The sequence below is a fragment of the Azolla caroliniana genome, unplaced genomic scaffold, assembly GCF_043228905.1.
Source record: "Azolla caroliniana isolate FFs.n. ecotype wild unplaced genomic scaffold, voAzoCaro1.0.p SCAF_10, whole genome shotgun sequence".
Taxonomy (NCBI): Eukaryota; Viridiplantae; Streptophyta; class Polypodiopsida; order Salviniales; family Salviniaceae; genus Azolla; species Azolla caroliniana.
The window spans coordinates 18602396-18622333 of record NW_028230445.1 but is presented as its reverse complement, the minus strand read 5'-3'; the positions used below and the strand labels follow the sequence as shown (position 1 = coordinate 18622333).

Genomic DNA, 19938 nt, shown 5'->3' with positions numbered 1-19938 from the left:
CCGAACAAAATGTAAAAGATGGAGATCGCTTCGAACACTTGTTCAAAGAAAGTCCGATTACGACAATGCCTAGTGGGCCACAAGAGCCCCCACGCGACCCAAGCACGTCGCGGCCAAGTATGAACTTGGACAAAGGCAAAGGTAAGATGCCCGAATACAAAGTCGACCACCTCGACGACAATGATTCAGATGGTTCAGCTCCCTCACTAGACAATGAGTTCGATGTACCCATCATGCGGACACCCGAAGGAAAGATGGCCCTCACATCGGGGAGCGAAAAACTTCGACGCTCATCTAGAGCTAAGAACCCCATCATTCAGCTCAGCTACGAGTATGTGGCCCACCTTAAGAATTAGGTACAAGGTCCTATTTATTAATGTTAAGAATTAGGTACAAGGTCCTATTTAAGGTGTTATAGTCAACCTTGTACCTAATTCTTAACATTAATAAATAGGAACTTGTACCTAATTCTTAACATTAATAAATAAATTGACACAGCCAATGGAGAGAACTAATCCACTACCCAATTTACCCTTACTCAATATAAGATAGAATTAAAGGATACACAACCAATAAGTAACTTTTTCATACGTTAGAAGAACTATAGAAATCAATTTATCACTTGCTCAATATAAAAGATAGAGTTTGTGGAAGTTACCTACAATCCATGGTAGTTAAGATGTACAAATGCAATTTATTTATTCGAATGAAAGGGAGAGTCTCCGCAGTTTCCTGAGCTTGGATTTCAAAAACCAAAACAAAATGCTGTTGAGCATACTGACGTATCAAGATCCGTTAAATCTTATTCATTGTCTTCTCAAGGAACCAATATAACAAGGAGCCATGAATGAAGACATTTATACTTTGTTAAAAATGATTTTACACTTGTGTTTGGACACATGGTATGTGTGTGTACATTGTGTTTGACACATGGTCCTTTACAGAGGTTCTCATTCATTGATCAAATTACATAGCTTCTGGTTAAGCACCTTTAATGGTTTTGGCTAATTGAGAGTGGTTTGGATTTAGCCCACAACAAATATTTCTTCTGAATTTGGCCACGCAACTGATGGGTTCACCAAAATTGGCCAAAACTCTCCTTCTGGTTTGGCTTGGAGTTAATCCCATGAGTCCCTCTAAACTTGGCCACTAACCTCACCATCACCATCACCAACATCATCACAGTACAATAGTGGTATCCTGAGATATGACCTCTTCGAACCTTACAAAAAGATGGCCCCCTGATGATGTGGTGGTGGTGTTGGAGCTAGGGCTTTCACTGCTGGCATCTTTCTTGTAGGTATTGAGATCTTTTTTGTGTTTCATCATGGCAGTGGGCCCATAATCATCCAGATATCGATGATACTGCTTTGATGCCACCCACATCTCCTGAGGTGGGCTTTTAATTGGAAGTGGTGGAGGGATCAATGTCAAAAGCACCTTCACCACATCATTCATTGTGGGTCTTTCGGACGGCTGCTTCTTACTACATAAAAGAGCGAGTTGTAATACTTTCTTCACTGAAGCTTCTTGTGTACCACCACTACCACTACTACTACTACACGTGTTCTTCACTTCAGGACACACTATGGAGTCCATCAATGTCTCTGAGTCCTTTTTCAGCAACACCTGCAGTTCACATATCCAAGGCATTCATTCAATCATTAACACATGGCTGGATGGATCTAGACATACCCACAGTACTGATTAGTACTTTATGGTAGTACTGATGAGTACCTGATTAGACTTCAGGATAAGTCCCAATGAGTACCCTAGTTTAATACTTCACAACAAGTACCGCTTGCTACTTTAGTTGCAATCACAGATTACTACTTACTGAAAAGTACCAATTGGTGTTGAATGAGAAGCACCGATTAGTACTCAGTAAGAAGTAGCCATGAGAAAAGTACTGACAAGCACTGCTAGGTGGTTGGCACTGGATACTGATAAGCAACAATATGTGCTTAGCAATAAGTAGTGACAAGCACAAAAGCGTACTTATTAGGTACTAGGTGATTGTGATCACTGTCAGTACTCGGTGATAAGTACCGACAAGCATGAAAGTGTACTAGCAAGAAACATGCATAAAAGGATGAAATTATGGAGGAAGATACCAACCCACTGGTGGAGATTGATCTCATTCTCGACAGCTTTTCGGCCAGTGACAAGCTCTAAGAGGATGATCCCAAAGCTATACACGTCAGATTTTTCATTGAGCCAAGATGTTCTCGCATACTCAGGGTCGATGTAGCCAATTGTACCCATCACAGAAGTGGATGTGTAAGGCTTTGCACAAGAAAGGCTCTTTGCAATGCCGAAATCTGAAAGATGAGCTTCAAAGTTCTCATCCAAGAGGATATTTGATGTCTTCACATCCCGATGCACAATTCGAGGATTGCAATCCTGATGTAGATAGGCAAGCCCTTGTGCTGCACCCAGGGCAATTTTAAGCCTAAGGCCCCAATCAAGCTTTGTTTTTGTTGATCCTAGATTATAAAAAAGCACAATGTGTTTCTGAAACTCTTCCATGAGGGGGCAAAAATCATATACACAGGTATGTTTATGGATATATGTAACAATGTATATACACCAACTGGAAAATAAAGACAAAGGGGGATATTTACTGCCAAATGACTATTCTTTGAGAAACTTTTGGTTGTTTTTATAATGAAGGTTTTCAACAAATGACTAATTTTCAAGACTATTGTTAATTTTTATTACTACAGTATTTCTTAATGATTGCCCTAGTGTTTACAGTTAGAAACTAAACTACATTCAACATATATTGTGCAAAATTTTGAATTGCTATGCTAGCACGCCAATACCCTTCAATGCCAATGATACAAATGTTGTTTCATTACCATGAAGTGCATCCCACAGACTTCCATTCACCATGTAATCATAGAACAAGAGGTTTCTGCCATCATGTGCCAGAGTGTATCCTCGTAAGCTGACAAGGTTTTTATGTTTTATCCTCCCCACCATCTCAAGCTCTGTCTCAAACTGCCTTGTATCTCGTTGATGATGGTTGTAAAGCTTCTTGATCGCTATAGGCTTTCCATTATTCAATATACACTTATACACTGTACTAGATGCACCATATCCAATGGCATACTTATCACTTAAGTTCTCTGTCAATCTCATGATGTCATCATAGGAATGAAACGCCAAGTCCATGTGAAGTATAACCATTCTTGGGGATCCTGGTAAGACAAAAAATAGAACATATCAAATGGTGAACCATGATTAACTTTGGCGTAGCACAGAGGGTCATTTTTGTCTTTATCACAAACAGTCCAGACCCCTTCAGAAATCAATTGATCTCTCATTAAAAATGGAGGAAAACATTCTGACATCGAGTAGTCAAAGAGATGCATTAGTAGGGAGTGAGATGACCTTGTGAGAGCTTATCATGACTTTTCAAAAACTGCTGATGTTGATGACTTGATTTCCACAACACCACTAAGAGCACAATAATGGTTACAAGAGTAATGCTGATTCCAATGATTAACCTCTTTGTTCCAGTTCCTATGGCAAATGTGTCAACACTAAGTTATAGCATAAAAACACATCATTTAATCATTGATGAAGTATCAAAAACTCGCCCCTACCAACAGAGGATCTGTAGTTCTTCAAACTATCACATGGTGATCCGATTATGGGACCACATAACAATTGATTGCCAATATAACTGAAAACCAAGAAGCATTTTACCAATATGACATGTCAAGAATGTGGCAGCATGTGATACAGCTAGCTTATTGGCAATACAACTGAAAACCAAGAAAGCATTCAACAAATATTACACGGGAAGTGCCTACAGAGGCAAACTCAACTTGGACCCCTATATAGCATTATGACTGGATTGAACTTTTAAACATTAAGAAGGAAGCCGAATTGCATACAGAAAATGATTTAGATGATTGTGGAGATGAATCCATAATCAAACATTGATACGATGGAAAACCATGATAAATGTGTTTCAAAATGATTTAGATAATTGTGAAGATGGATCCACAATCAAACATCAAAACAATGAAAAAATCATGATAAACCTAATTCAAGAGGCGCAGAAGGGAAGAGAGAGAGAGAGAAAGAAAGAAAGAAAGATATATTAACGTCTTCTAAGGCCAAATTTGGCCCATGAGACAAATAGGTTACAACAAAAAATGAGTGTTTATCCAATCATCAAAACTAAAAATAAAAGAAAATAGCTTAAGCTAAGAAAGTTCTAGTAGTGTACAAAACTTTGCACCAAGCCTAATCTCATTTCCACCCAAGTCTCTCAAAAAGAAGAGAGAGAGAGAGAGAGAGAGAGAGAGAGAGAGAGAATAGAATAGAGCAGGGGTTTTTTACTGCCCCTATGGGTCCAAATAAATATATTATCTTGTACGTGAATCCTTAGATGGGGAGATTACTCTTCTAAGATGGGGGGTTACTACTCTTTAACGAGGAAGAAAGATATATTAACGTCTTTGAAGAGGCCAAAATGGCCTATAAGACCAAACAAGAGATTACATCTGAAGTGTTGTGATGTTGTCTGGTCTTTGAGAACAAAGAACCAAAACAAATGTTATTAAGTAATAAAAAAAGTGAACGAGAGAGAGAGAGGGAGATCTTTTCAAGATCCATGGGAGACCGATTGCAGGGCCTAGCCCATGCAGAGGATTGAATTTGGGTTCTCTCCACTCTATGACTTTGATGCTATGTTGTAAACTACCAAGCCAACAGGCTGACAGATATATATATATATATATATATACACACACACACACACACACACACACACACACACATTAACCTCATTTAAAAGACCAAATGGTCTATGTGACTAAACAAGAGATTACATTTTAAAATGTTGTCTCCTTTTTTAGAGCAACAAACCAAAATAAATGTAACTAAGTAAATAAGTAAATAAATAAAAGTGAATAAAGAATCCCGTTACCTATACATGTAACACACAACATAGAGAATAAGATGGACAACATTAAAATGTATACAACATTTTTACCTGTCAGCAAGGAATCTTGTGAAATTCTTCGAGGTTGGAATTTCGCCAGAAAGATTGTTGTACGACAAGTTCCTTCAGAAAGAGATGTAATGTTAAAAACAAATACTAGCTAACTAACTAAAATCAGTCACATAAAATCATCTTTGAAGTTGGAGGGTTAACTGTTTAGAACTTACAAAACATTTAGACTGAAACAGTTAACCATTTGTGGTGGGATTTCACCTGAGAGATTGTTATTGTTGAGGTACCTGAATGATAAAGGTTATATACATAATGTTACAACAAAAATGCGTATTTCCCAACATTAAATACAAAATATTTCAAATGAAAACCATTTATATATAGAGAGACAGACATAGAAACTTAACAATGTGTCAAGACTTTGCAATTGTCCAAATTGCTCTGGAATGCTTCCTACTAAAGCATTGTGTGAGATATCTCTGTCAAATAAATAAAGAAATTGGGCTATATTAAGATTTTAGAAATCATTAATAATTAAACTCTATTAAGATTTTACCCATCAGAAAAATCAACTTTGACTGAGGTTTTAGGAATCACAAGGATCAATTTTAACTACATTAAGATTTAACCATGAGAATTATTTTAACTATATTAAGATATTTATCTTACAATTCAGAGATGATCCGCAAGTTCGAAAACTCTGCCGGGATATTTCCCGAAATCTCATTTTCACTTAAATCTCTATTTTTCATGAAAAAAAACATGGACATTTAGTTATAACCATTGGTAGAAACTAAATCATAAAAGACAGCATTCCAAACCTAAAGTAAAATGCTGCAAAATAAGCTGACATTTTAATTTCTTTCAATTTTTTTTAAATTTTTTTAATCTTACAGAATTAATAGATGTTCGAGATCACCAATCGACCTCGGGATTGGTCCTGAAATCTGATTGTGAGAGAGATCCCTGAAAGCTTGGATTAGTTGATAATAACACATCATGTATGCTTAATAATAATGCATTACATGTACTAAACACAGTATCCACAACTAAACAACAAACTTTTCATCAGCTTCTTATCATTTCTTTCCTTACAAGGTGTCCAAATTGCGAATACGACCAAACTCGTCAGGTATACTTCCATGTATCTGATTGGTAGACAGGTTCCTACAAGACAACAAATCGTTTAAAAACCTTAGTAGAAATAAGGACATTACTAGATGTGGCAAGAATATATTTAAAGAAAATAACACATACAAGTATGTCAAGCTCACTATCCGTTGGAACCCATTTGGTAGCATTCCAGTAAGATTGTTTCCATGTACATTTCTATAATACAAAATAAGAGAAATTTGGACCATTCATTCATTCACAAATACATCATAACTTTTAATCAGTATTCAAAGAAGTTCGTCTTACAAATAATTCAAAGAAGTGCAAGAACTCAAGTTCTCTGGAATGGGACCCTGAAGAAGATTCATCGCCAGATTCCTATAGTCCAAGACAATTTTGATAAAGTAAAACAAATAGCATTGAATTTTGTCAAAAAGATGAACTTAGCTAAAGTGAAAGATTGTACAAGAATTGAACAGGTATAGTTTCTCTCTGCTTTATTACTTGGTTACAAATGAATAATATCCACAATTATACACCTTCATCTAATGAAAAACCATGTCAATTCAACTTACAACGAAAATAAAACTTGTAGCTTCCCAAGCTCAGACGGGATCTCTCCTGACAACTCATTCTCATCCAACTGACTGGTTAAATATTGGCAACATGCAAATATGGTTGGTTAATCCACCGAACCTATGAAAGATGTAGAACAAAAGATTTTCTTGAAGAAAGTTTCCTTACAGATAACTTAGCCTTGACATATTTCCAAGCTCTGGGGGTATAGTTCCAGTGAGGTGATTTCCATGTAGATAGCTATGAAATAATACCAACTTTTTTAGTTATATTAATAGCATAATAAGTAACCTTATGTTGGTATTAACATTTTAGTTATACAACACACAAGAAAAAGCGACAAGGCATTACATGCTAAATCGCAAGGCCAAAGCAATGCGTTTAACAATATGTTAGAAATTACTATTACAAAATAAGATGTATAGATTATGACAAAAGAATGCCCTTAAACTAAGATGTATAGATTGTAACAGGATGCCCTTATCTAGGACATCCTAGACTAGATAATTAGGAAGAAATTACAAGTACAACATAAGATTGTATAGATTGTGATAAAAGGGTGCCTTTGTATAAGACAACTACACTAGATAATTGTAGGAAGAAGCCCACTCATTACATGGCCTTTTCACGATCAGAAGAGGATGAAAGTACAATCTTGTGGGTGTGAGAAGACTAATGTATGAGAAGTCAGATCATCCTCATGGAACCACCAATTTTTAACATCGTCTTACTTCCACATAATCAATGACGGATGTGGGTTGTAAGGCTAAAATTGCTTTATAAGTCTAATAATTACTAAACTAATAGTTATAACAACACTCTTTCTAGATATGATTACATTACACTAACCATTAATTAACACTTTCCTCGTTGAGATTATTCTTCTTACTCGAGTTATAATTAACACTTCGGAGGTTATTACACTTAATCTAGTTATAATTAAACTTTTCACTTTGAGATTAACACTTAAATCTAGTTAAAACCAACAACATTCTACTTCGAGGAAACTCATTTTCCATATCCCAATATAAAAGGCAATGCTAACAAAGGTTGTTAAATGAATTGATTCATACAGTTTTCCCGTATAAGTAAGATTTCCGAGTATTGGAGGAATTTCGCCATGAAGCTCATTGTAGCTGAGATCCCTGAATTATGAGTCAAGACATTCCAATCCATGTAAACTTCAAGAAAGACTCTACAGAAAATGCAAAAATATTGAGCTCCATAAATGAATCAAATGCCTTATATAAGCTATATTAACAACCAAGTGCAGTATATATTCATATTAACAACCGAAGGCATTATATTTTTCCATTCTAACAGTAAGAAATGTATCATATCTTCTACACTAATAATCAAATGTATTATTTTTCCATACTAAAAATCATATGCTATATACCAACTGCAATATATTCTCCCTTACAAACAATCAGATATGCAATATATTTTTCCATACTAACAGTGAAAACTGCATTAAAATTTTCCCATATCTACAGTCGCACGCATTACATTTTTCTGTATCAACAATTTTAATGCATTATGCATGCAATAATTAGCAATGAAATGCATCAATATTTTCCATATTAACAGCCAAATGCATCATATATTCAAGCTAACAATAAATGCATTAGGTTTATCCATATTAACAATGATATGTGAGCTAACGATAAAATGCATTATATTTCTCCAAAATAATTAAACATATCACTGCAAAGAGATTGAACATTCAATGAGATGCAAATGAAATATATTAGCCCGCTTACAATACAGCTAGCGCTTGCATTAGTCCAAGAACATCTGGAATAGTGCCACTGAATTTGTTTCCTTGCAAGGATCTGCTAAAGGAACCAGATTATTAAAAATACTCTTGGAAGAAAAGGAATTAAATCAAATGACCAATATTGTTCTTATTAAGGACCAAAAGTGATGACCAAAATCAATCATAGTTTCTCCTGAAAATGTACTTACAGGAAAGTTAACCCAAATAAATATCATGACGGGGAAATTTATCTTACAAAGTAGCAATCTGGAGGAAGCCAATGTTGAATGGTATTTCACCACTGAATTGATTGTAGGCCAGATCCCTATTTAAATATGTAAAGAAATACACACACAATATCAAATCTCACATGATTTATGATTCCAACAAATCACAAATTTTGTTATGGAAAATGTCATCGATCACGTCAAATATTCCTACAGGATTTGGAAATTCGTACAGTTGCCGATGCTGCGCGGTATTTCTCCAGATAGATTATTGCTTCTCACATCACTGAAAACATTGATCAGAGATTAAATTATATGCCCAATAAGATGCATTAGAATGATAGAGATCAATCTAGAACATTCATTGGGATGCATTCAAATGATTGAGATTAAGTTAGACATTCAAAGAGATGCATTCAAACAAATGAGGTTAAATATTCAATGAGACGCATTAGAATCATAGCCGTATTAATTAGACATCCAATAAGATGCATTAGAATGATAGAAATTAAATTAAAGAATTTGATACAATCTATTGAAATGATTCGTAGATCTTTAGAAGGACACAAAGTTTACATGAGATTTATGTATCAATCAATACGTACAAGTACCACAATCCGGTAAGCTTGCACATATCAGACGACAGCTTTCCTGAAAGGTTGTTACCACGCAGCCCTCTACTCATATATACAATTAGAAGCAATATAGATATTCAGAAGCTTATTGGTGTTGTCAAAATATATATATCGCTAATTAATCATAGTAGCTGCACCCCGGTCCCTCTATATAAGAACTATAATCTCTTGTGTTTTTATTGCATAATTAGGGATTAATCTACTTGTTCAGTCTATATATGAACTACCTCTTGTGTTTGTCTGCAATGACAGAACAGAACATCCAGAAGAAATATAGTTAAGTTATATAGCGGTGGCCAAGGGTGTTATATATAATGGCTAACAATTTACAACAGTAAACAGTGATGCCAAATTAAAAATAAAGGAATGATGGATGGATTCAGATGGTATTACAAGTATTGGAGCACCTCACTCCAATAAATTAAGGATGGAATCTCTCCAGATAAATGGTTCTGAGCAAGATCTCTGCTCCAAACGTGAACAAACACGCATAAATTAGCAACATATCTGAACAACTTGCATATGGATATATATATAGATATAGATATATTTAGCTCTATATGCGAACCATATATAATCAAAAATATTTGACGAGGTTATGCACACGCATATATATTATGCTCTGTGGGCAGAGGAGAGAGCTTCACATCTTACAGGACTTTTAGATTTGAAAGTTGTGATAATGTGGCAGGTATAGGACCTGAGATTTGATTGCTCCTCAAGACTCTGTAGGAAAAGGAATTAGATAATAAATTTACATGAAACGTCACATTTCCGTCATCTTGAATAATCAAATCTGAATAATCTATTGGACCCTCAAATGTTATTTTTTCTTCTAATTACTATAAATCCGATAAGAATCATCTATTGTTTTTTTCTAGAACGTTGGGCCTTTTGAGTTCCATTACTTGACGCCATTAATATGCCCTTTGAAAAGCCCAATTGTTTTTGAATCAGGAGCAATTATATACGCATATATAAATTTATTGCAGAAGATATTCAATTAATAATTGTTTATATATGCTTACATATACTCCAGCTCCTTCAATCTTGAGAAAGAAAATGGAAGCTCCCCAGTGATTGTATTGTATGAGAGGTCCCTGTAGTAGCAGCACGCAATTTATTTTGATTATAGATAGGTTCTAATGTTCTATTCATAGCTGGCAAGTATTTAGACGCATAAAAACATGCAATCAGAAGTGAGTTATTAATGTCGAATAAGTAATAAGATGCAAGGATCAAGATATATGCCTGTGGACATTCATTACTATTTGTCAGCATTATACGAATGCATATCTGTAGAATACTTGCCACACAGTAGGCCTACAATTCGTATTCTAAAAAGTGTTTTGCCTTTTTCCTAAATACTTGGAATACGTATTCTAATAAAAGGTAAAATATGTTCAATGCTTATTTTAGTAGAGTACATAAAGCTAGAATACATTAAATACTTTTAACATTTGTAATGCATCTACCAATTTTAATTGTTAGGAGATCAATCCCACATGTTTCAGTATTTTAGTATGTAAAAGATATAGAATTCATGAAACACTTCTTATATTTGCAACGCATCTAGCGATTGGTTTTTTGGCCAATACATAGAATACATTAAATACTTTTTAACATTTGTAATGCATCTACCAATTTTAATTGTTAGGAGATCAATCCTACATGTTTCAGTATTTTAGTATGTAAAAGATATAGAATTCATGAAACACTTCTTATATTTGCAACGCGTCTAGCCATTGGTTTTTTGGCAAATTTTTAAAACAATTTATTTTAAATTATTTGGAAACGTTGAATACATTTTACGCACGTAAAAGAATGCATACAAATACGTGAAACATTTTGAAGTGGCAGTTCTAAAACATAGACTTTGTGTTGAATACATCCGAGTGTTGTGAAACATTTTGAAATGGCAGTTCTAAAACATAAAATTCGTGTTGAATACTTGAAGGGTATTCTAAAACGTATTCTATTCTATACGTAAAATACGCATTCTTAGACAACTATGCATGGATGTCGAAATTTGATTACTAAAAACAACTATTGTTCAGTTGAATCTTAAAAATGATTTGGAGAATGTGTTCCCATAATAATGTGTGTGTGTGTGTGTGTATACACACACATATATACATTTATACAGTATATATGTATACTATAGTAGTAGTATATATATAGAGAGAGAGGATGTGTTCCTTTAATAATGTAGCGGTATACATATATATACAGTATACATATATGATTCTATCTATATAATTATAGCAACACCAAGATTTACATTGACATATGGAGGAGGAATTATGATGAATATAAGTAGATGAATAGTTTGGTTTTACTTACATGTATTGCAAGTTTGCACAATTGGCAATCTCATCAGGGATCTGTCCAGTAATTGAATTGTGGCTAAAGTCACTACACACATACACACGCACACGCATAAGCCTTCAATATATTCTGACCTCTGAAACCAGTAAAAAAAAGGCATCATCATGCTGCCGCTGATTTCCAGATGAATTTATTTTTACTTATTTTGGGGGCGGGGCACAGTAAATCACATGCAACTTATAACTAACCCATTAATAGTCGCAGTGAATTTTTCATTTAATCTCCATTATGCGAAATTAACTCGCCTTGGGTCATACATTTCCATTATGTGCAATAAATTAGCTCGCATAAAATGTCAACTCACTCTGAATCATTTATGTGCATGCAATTATTAACTCTCATTAGTTTAGGAGCTCCTATAGCATCAATTTTACATGTATGCAAGTTTGCAACTAGCTCACATTATCTGCAGACTCTGCAAATTTCCAATGGATGGAGAGATCCCTCCACTCAAGCTTAGACTCGAGAGATTCCTGGTGTCGCAATTAATCACAGAAAGTTTAGGTAGACGAATCAGATCTACAAGTTACGTTGGAAATCGAGTTAAATATCTGATTGGCTGTTCGATTTACAGGAGATTATGAAATCAGATCAGTGCGCCATACATAGTCAAGAAATTTCAAGATCAAATCCATAGCCTTTTGTAGATAAAAGAACAGACGTAGAGGAAATGGATCCGAATCTAAAACAACACGATTTAAGCTTACAAAGACGTGATTGCGAAAGTGACATTGTCGCAGATGATTCCTGTCCAGGTACAGTACATGTATTGATTATCAAAGTTGCCATCTGTATGGTTATCTGAGTAATGTTCAGTATTCCATTCAGAGAGCTGATTTGTGGGATCAATGAGATATCTCTTCACATCCACCAACGATTTGACTGCATTTCATATAGCTCATTAACTCATTGCACATGGAATCATTCACTCATCAGGAAATGTAGTATTATGGGAAAAAATGGATGATTTTGGTAATTGGTTAAAGAAATACAACGAAGTTTTTACTGTAGACAGAAGATGATAAAGATATTTAAGCAAATTACTGCGCGTTAAAATTATTTGTATATATATTGACTGGATTTTGATGTAAATTTATTCTTTCCTGACAGTAAAATTTTACCTTCGTTGGCTTGCAAGCTGTGAGCACCGAAACTAGGCCTGACAGAAGAAGAAGAAGAAGAAGAAGAAAGACATTGGAGCAGAATGATTAGATGCAGGAAGATGAAACGGTAAGAAGATGAATGAAGATCCATGGGATGTCTAACGAATGAACGAATGTTTTATGTATATTTGTATTGAAGCAGAAAGAGGGGGGCGACACCATTAGAGCATATATAAATCAACCTGCAGGAAAGAAAAGGAAACACAGAAGAAGAAGAAGAAGAAGAAGAAGAATGAAGATGCCATGGATATTGTAATGGATCAAGAAGTGAGTAATGAAGGCAGAAAGAAAGAAGGGGGAGATATGGAGGGAGGGGTCGGAAACAGATTTCAGCTGCAGGGAGGATGAAGCTGCCGAGAAGAAGGTATGAAGGAAGGTTCCATGGATTCTGCAGAGATTAATTAAGTAATTAGATAGTTAATTAATTAAGTAATTAAGTAATTAAGCAGCAGTCGGTCGGCCGGGCCGGCGGGGGGAAGGAGATAGATCTTTTTTATTGATTTGATTTGTATAATTAAATAATTAAATAGCTAATTAATTATTGTAATAATAAAAAAATCGTTTCCTGAGGGAGACGAGGAGGGAGATAGAATGCAGGCGATCATTTATATAAATTCAAATAAAAATCATTATTTATTATTTATGTTTCTTTATATGTATTTATATTTCAAATTATCTCTTTCACGCCCATATAAATCAAGTAAAAATTAAAATTAAAATTAAAATTAACAGAGGGACCAAAACATAAATGTGATGGCGTATCTTCTTTCGGTTTTTTTTTTTTTTTTTTTTGAGATAAATAACGAAAATAAATATCATTAATTTTCTTAAATATTTCAATAATAATAATAATGATAATAGTTTATAAAAGATGAAAAGGACCTTTCTTCTTCATCTTCTTTTTTATCTATTTATTTTTTAAATAAAATCGAGAAGTTAATAATTATTTTAGGAAGCGCGTCATCCCGGATGCGCTTGCGAAGGAGACCGGCTACAGCCGGTCGTGTCCACGGTCCCCACCAAACATATTGATGTACCCAAGGTTACCACCGCCCAACGATACTTCATTATTTCTGTGAGTTCCCATGGTCCATGTCCATGTCCACATGTCCATATATCCATGTCCACATGTCCATATATCCATGTCCACATGTCCATATATCCATGTCCACATGTTCATATATCCATGTCCACATGTCCATGTGTGTCCATGTCCGTGTCCATGTCATATGTCCATATTTCCACATCCGCATCTATCTTCTATAATGCTCCATGTCGAACGAATACCCTATGTAAAGAAGACAAAGCTTCCCTCTTCTACCCCCATATTTCGCCATTTGGCCTTCATAGTCGTATATACACTAAGGAGCCGAGTTACGACAAACTAGAGCTCCATGCCATATGGCACAATGGGATATTCATATATGTGTATGTGTTTTTGTCAAGGTTTGTGTGGTTTTACTCTACACCAACGTATTTATTTAAGCCGATAGTTTAGAACCTAAACCTCGATCAAAATATGGGGGTAATTACTTGTATGCACATATTTCATCTATAGCCTTAGGACATTTCTTAATACTAATTTCTAATGTAGTATCTTTTATTGGAGTAATAGATGTATATATTTCAATGATTTTCGTAACTCCTACAATACTAACAAGGGTATTAACCCCCCCCCCCCCCCCCCCCCCCAATATGGCGTCAATTCTCTAGTTGCAAGAAAAAGCAAGGCGACCCCAATTTATTGGAACGGTGTATGGTTGTACCAAAATATTTCACATCAATGTTTCGCATATCACCAAGAATTGCGCTGAAGTAGGTGTCAAACTCGTGCCGAGGTAAAGGACCAAGTGGCAACACATGCTTCAATGTATGTACATATTATGTATGTATGTAGTGTCTAGATAGCCTCATTAAATCAAATCCAACTATATTAAGGAATTGCCCTTACATACCATAGCAAAGTTCAATTATCAGATATGATCAATGTATAAAAACATCCTTGTTGCATCCTAACTATATATATCATGTTCCTTTGCGTTACATAGTAATATTTATACAAACATATTACACACATGTACATGGTACACGCACATGCAAATGTGTTTGTCTGTATATGTGTGCCTCCAAGTTTCAGAAAATCTATCTACAAACTCGACCTTTTTCATAACCTTGTGATGAACAAAAGCTCCTGGAATCAAGTTTTGTCGCAAGTGTCTCTCTCTAGTACGTCATTTACTGGAAAACTACTACCCATTACTTGAGTAATACAAATGCATTGTTGTATGGATTTCAGATACAATGTTAAAGAGCAAAATGATGATGGATCATTGGCATGTATAATATTCCACAAGGTAGTTGTGTACCAATGTGTCTAGTTGCTAGCTATGAATTGTCGTGTGAGGTGTCTAGCCCTTTTAGAGAATTTCAAACCCTTAACAATTGATGATAACATATAAGTTAAACCCTTAAAGCGAGAGTCAGTTGTAAGCACCTTATCCTAGTTTAGGAAAGTTTTTATTCACCACTCATAGGAGGCAAACATATGATATATATCTCATGATTTTATTTGTGCCTTGCTAAAGCCGAGGACACGTACCAACAAGCAAGAAATCATTAATGTTGGGAGTACCCAACATTACTTCTATATCTACCCAATGTGGTTGTACTTCCATGCAAAAAAAATTATACGGATTTAGAAAATGCATCTAGATAGATGGACAACCGGCAAATGTGTGTCATGTCGAGTGGTCCCCTTTTTGCCTTTTTAATGGTATGTGAATACACTTGCATACTCACGATCGCATGCATTATAAGTGTCGACGAAATCCCGTGTGACAGTTGCCCATGAAATAAATTCGTTGGGAATGGATGGGAATTATGTCCCCAAAACTATTAAATCATCTCACTAAGGTTTCGGTGAGATAAGTTCAAATGAATTTCTTTGGTTCCCCTGACAAAGGGTTGCTTTATTTGTTTTAATATCGTGAGTTGCACATCATGCAACAACATAGACGTGAATGCCTAATTAACATCCTCTTTTTTAAAGTTCTACATACCAACATGTGATCACTGTCAGAACTTTATATTATACGAACGTTTTCTTAACAATGCCGACATTAATGGTATTTGAAAACAATACCAATTATCTTTACTTATTTATGTATTATAGTTACTTCACACAACTTTTTCTATGGAAGCAACATGAATCAAAATCTTGGTGCATGGAATTCACATTGTTCATTGGTTATTCACATTTTGGTTTTCCTCTTGTGGTTTCAATAGTGATTTTGGTCTCTCTAATGATGTTGATGAAAGAGGTTGCATGTTACAATTTTCATTACAATGGGATAATAAATACTCTAAAAGTTTGATTTTAGACCTTTTATGTAGATGGTTCCTTGTCATCTTTGTGAATGTATTCAAATACGGTAGCTCTATGAGATGGCCGAGTAAATGTACAACCATTTTGTTGGTAATTTGCTAGTTAATTTATATCCAGTCCCTATCTCCGAAGTTCTTTGTCAAGATCCTCGATTGAAAGTTGGCTTTGTCTTACTATAACATTGTATGGGAATGATTTTTATATGCATATTGTCAATATGTATATCATAGATATCAATATTTTTTACACAAGGTGTGGATTTAGGCAATAAGTTATAAGAGTTAAAAGAGGAAAAAAATACATTTCGCGTATTCTTTTCCGTGGATTCATAGGATGGTAGGATAAACATTTGATGACGATGCTCGATGAAGCATTCAAGGTTCAATAAGAGTAAGTCTTCTCTACGTGTTATTCTTAAAAGCATCAAAATAGCTTTTTGTTCACTAAGTTATCGAGGATTCAAATGAGAGCTTGGGTAGATTTGTCATCTTTACCGCAAAATTGGTTGGCAACTTTGTCCTGTGCATTTCATGCCCAACTAAACCTCGAGGAATATAGAATTCAAAAACCCAATTAATACCCCGTAGTACATAGTACATATGATTCATACGATTATTGCGTAAGTTGTAGTGTGATGATTCTTTGCAAACAAATTAAGCTTGTTCAAAACATTGAGGATAGGATCCAAATGTAGAACTATATTCAAATAATCCATTTGATTCATATAATTATGAATGATGTAATTGTGTGAAATATTTTCCACCAACATTAAAGATATAACCTTGCATGCCTATCGTATATAGTATTAGTGTATTTTCCCTTATAAATTTCATTCAATAAGCTCCATATAAGAGCATTAAACACCATTAACATAAAAATATCAATCATTCCTCTCCAAGCGATTGAGCGTGTATGTCATGGTGAGGATACGTTTGATTTGCATAGCTTGTAAGTGTTTTGTTTCCAACGTGATATATGCTCTTAATCGTTTAGTTTCTAAGCCAATGTTTGGTGACACATGTTATTACTTCCATGAACATGAAAGCTTCAAGTGATACAATAATTGGATTTTAATTAACACAACTTCCTCAAATAAACAATAGATGATTGTTCAACCCGATTGCTTGTTCTTGAGGACAAATTACACGGGGTATGGATTTTATAAGCTCAGGTTTAGTTCTTAATGTATGTGGTTGAGTTGAAAGCTCTCTCGTGTAAGATGATATGTACATGTATGTATGCATCTTGAGATAAGTAAACATAGTTAAAGTTATAACTAATTACATAATCTTAACATAAGTCTTTTTTTCTCTTAAAATTTTATTTACACATAATTGACCACTAATACCCATTAATTATATCATATCATAGCTTGTAGCCAGGTTTTCCAATTATAGGCATTCCATGACAACAATAGAGTCATGGTAAGATTTGGAGAACTTGAAAAACGATAAGTCTCACGCACATGAAACTAGAAAAACGTACATTTTTTAGGATTCTCCAACATTAACATTCAAGATTTCCATTATTGAAACCAACATCTTCACAATGTTAGTTGCTTAACCCCCCCGTAATGATGAGGGAAATCATTAATTAATGTCAATATATCATACAACACTTTCATGTCCTCTCATATAATACTGTTTTTTGTCTCATAACTTAAACTTAAAATTGCATATGAACATAGTTAACGCCTTTTTCACAGTGTACGAAACACTATCGATCTTCAATTTCTCGTTTGCCAATACATCTCTCTGTCCTTGCATAGTAAATATACATCTCTTAGTACAATCAATTTAACTTGAGTAGGAATGAGGTGCATGTATGTCCACTAAAATATACATCATCACCATGTTTAGCTTTATCCTTGAGTGTGAATATCAAAAGTGTTATGACTTTAGTAATGTGTTGGGGTCACAATAGTATTAAATGAAAAAGATAAACAAATAACACCCAAAAGCTTTCATGAAAAGCTAATAATTAACAATACGAGTTTCTCTTTCTATTTATCAGTGCTGTAAAAAACTTCTAGTCACACCAAATGTATATGATCGTGACATTGCTAATGATAACTCTACAAGAAAGCATGCTCATGTGAACTGAGTACATATATATATGACCAAATAGTATGTTGGTTATTGAAGTGCTCATATACTACTTAGTGTCCTCGCAAATCGCCAACATTCCATTTATAATTATATTTAATTTCTAACTATCTTAGAATTATCAAATATGGATATTAGGAATACACACACATATAATGTAAACCATACCCTCATTATAAAAAAATGTAGATGTATAGAAATTAAACTAAACTACAATGTATCATGAACCACACTGAATTGAATCAACAAAAAATGTGATATGAGAAGTTGATGTATTATTGTTGCATTCCATGATTAGCATTAATCTTATCATCAATAGATAATTAGCACTAATAATGTGATTGGCACATCTAATCATGTGATGAAGAAGAGAACAATGAATTGATAAAAGTTTTAAAGGTTAATAGATATCATTTCTAACTAGGAGCAAAATTGATGTTGTGAAAAATTCCAAGGAAACAAAGTGTTTGATGTAAGATCATGTTTATGAGGGGTTTTCAATGTATTTGCTACATTAGGACAAAAAATTGCTTGGAATATTTTGAAATCACGTGGAGGTCTCAGCATTAGAAGCCTTATACATACACAAATCATATTGAAACTTAGATTCATCATACCTAGGAAATATTTCAAATGATACGTGGTATCAAGAACTAAAGTTAGATTTCGATTGCAAAAGAAATGGATCACACAAATTTATACGTCTACCTTATCAAAGTAAAACATGATAGCTTTGAGAAAGTTGATATTTTGTGTGTGTGTGTTTGTATGTTTATATAATGAATTTACATGAGAGAGAGATTATATATCGTCTTGGTAGGTCAAATATGGCCTATGGGACCAAAAATATTACATTTCAAGTAATACATGTGAAAGCAAGTAGAGATCATGTTCATGAACTTTACCAATGAATGTTGCAATTGAGAGTGCCCATTTTGATTGTAAGAGAAATTCTAAGCATTCATGTTTGGATCTTTACTTGGATTCTAATCATTCATGTTTCTACATTTGTTGTAAATACCCACCCTCATCATCCATATTATTATTAAGATTCAAAATTATTATATAGAGAATTGCTCAAGCCTCATACTATTGTTGTAGGTTTCCACGCATCACCAATAGACCTCATTGCCTCTTCATTCATGTAATTGTAATATGGTTTTTTTCCCCCAAACTAATTACTCATAGGTTGTGTTTTCTTGGTGATTAGTGCAAAGTAATCGGAGTTTTTCATGGAAGTTGTAGTTGATTAGTTAAGATTTCATCCTGATTTTGAATCAAATATGCAAAACATACATTCAAACCTTATAAATTAGATGCATTCAAAGTTGACCATGTAAGAACCAATTGGATTTGATTGCGGTTAACATACAATCATTAAGAGTTAGAATAAGATATGCAACACGTATATTACACAAATTTAAACCGTATGTGTTAGATGCATTCACAATTCACTAGACAAGAATTAGTCAAATTTTATTATGATTCTGGTTAGGGCTAGGCTAACACACAATCATTTAGGGTTAGAATCATATATGCAACTCAATCATTTAGGGTTAATATATATACATTTAAACAGTATGTGTTAGATGCATTCACAATCAACCAAGTAAGA

The 19938-nt window shown here is 34.2% G+C and overlaps 1 protein-coding gene across 1 annotated transcript; it reads right to left on the bottom strand.

Annotated features, from left to right (window-relative positions):
• Nucleotides 1-844: 844 nt before the first annotated feature.
• Nucleotides 845-13262, bottom strand: LOC147859333 (uncharacterized). Its single transcript, XM_087325384.1, has 27 exons — nucleotides 12792-13262; nucleotides 12378-12552; nucleotides 12072-12143; nucleotides 11626-11697; nucleotides 10311-10382; nucleotides 9937-10008; nucleotides 9676-9747; nucleotides 9253-9324; nucleotides 8862-8933; nucleotides 8677-8745; nucleotides 8425-8496; nucleotides 7735-7806; nucleotides 6830-6901; nucleotides 6661-6732; nucleotides 6392-6463; nucleotides 6230-6301; nucleotides 6068-6139; nucleotides 5867-5938; nucleotides 5642-5713; nucleotides 5380-5451; nucleotides 5188-5259; nucleotides 5012-5083; nucleotides 3612-3691; nucleotides 3397-3528; nucleotides 2862-3203; nucleotides 2119-2486; nucleotides 845-1629 (listed from the first exon to the last, which is right to left on the bottom strand). Exons 1-27 carry the CDS (start codon nucleotides 12922-12924, stop codon nucleotides 1180-1182), a joined length of 3117 nt encoding a protein of 1038 aa, XP_087181510.1. The 5' UTR covers nucleotides 12925-13262; the 3' UTR covers nucleotides 845-1179.
• Nucleotides 13263-19938: the final 6676 nt, after the last annotated feature.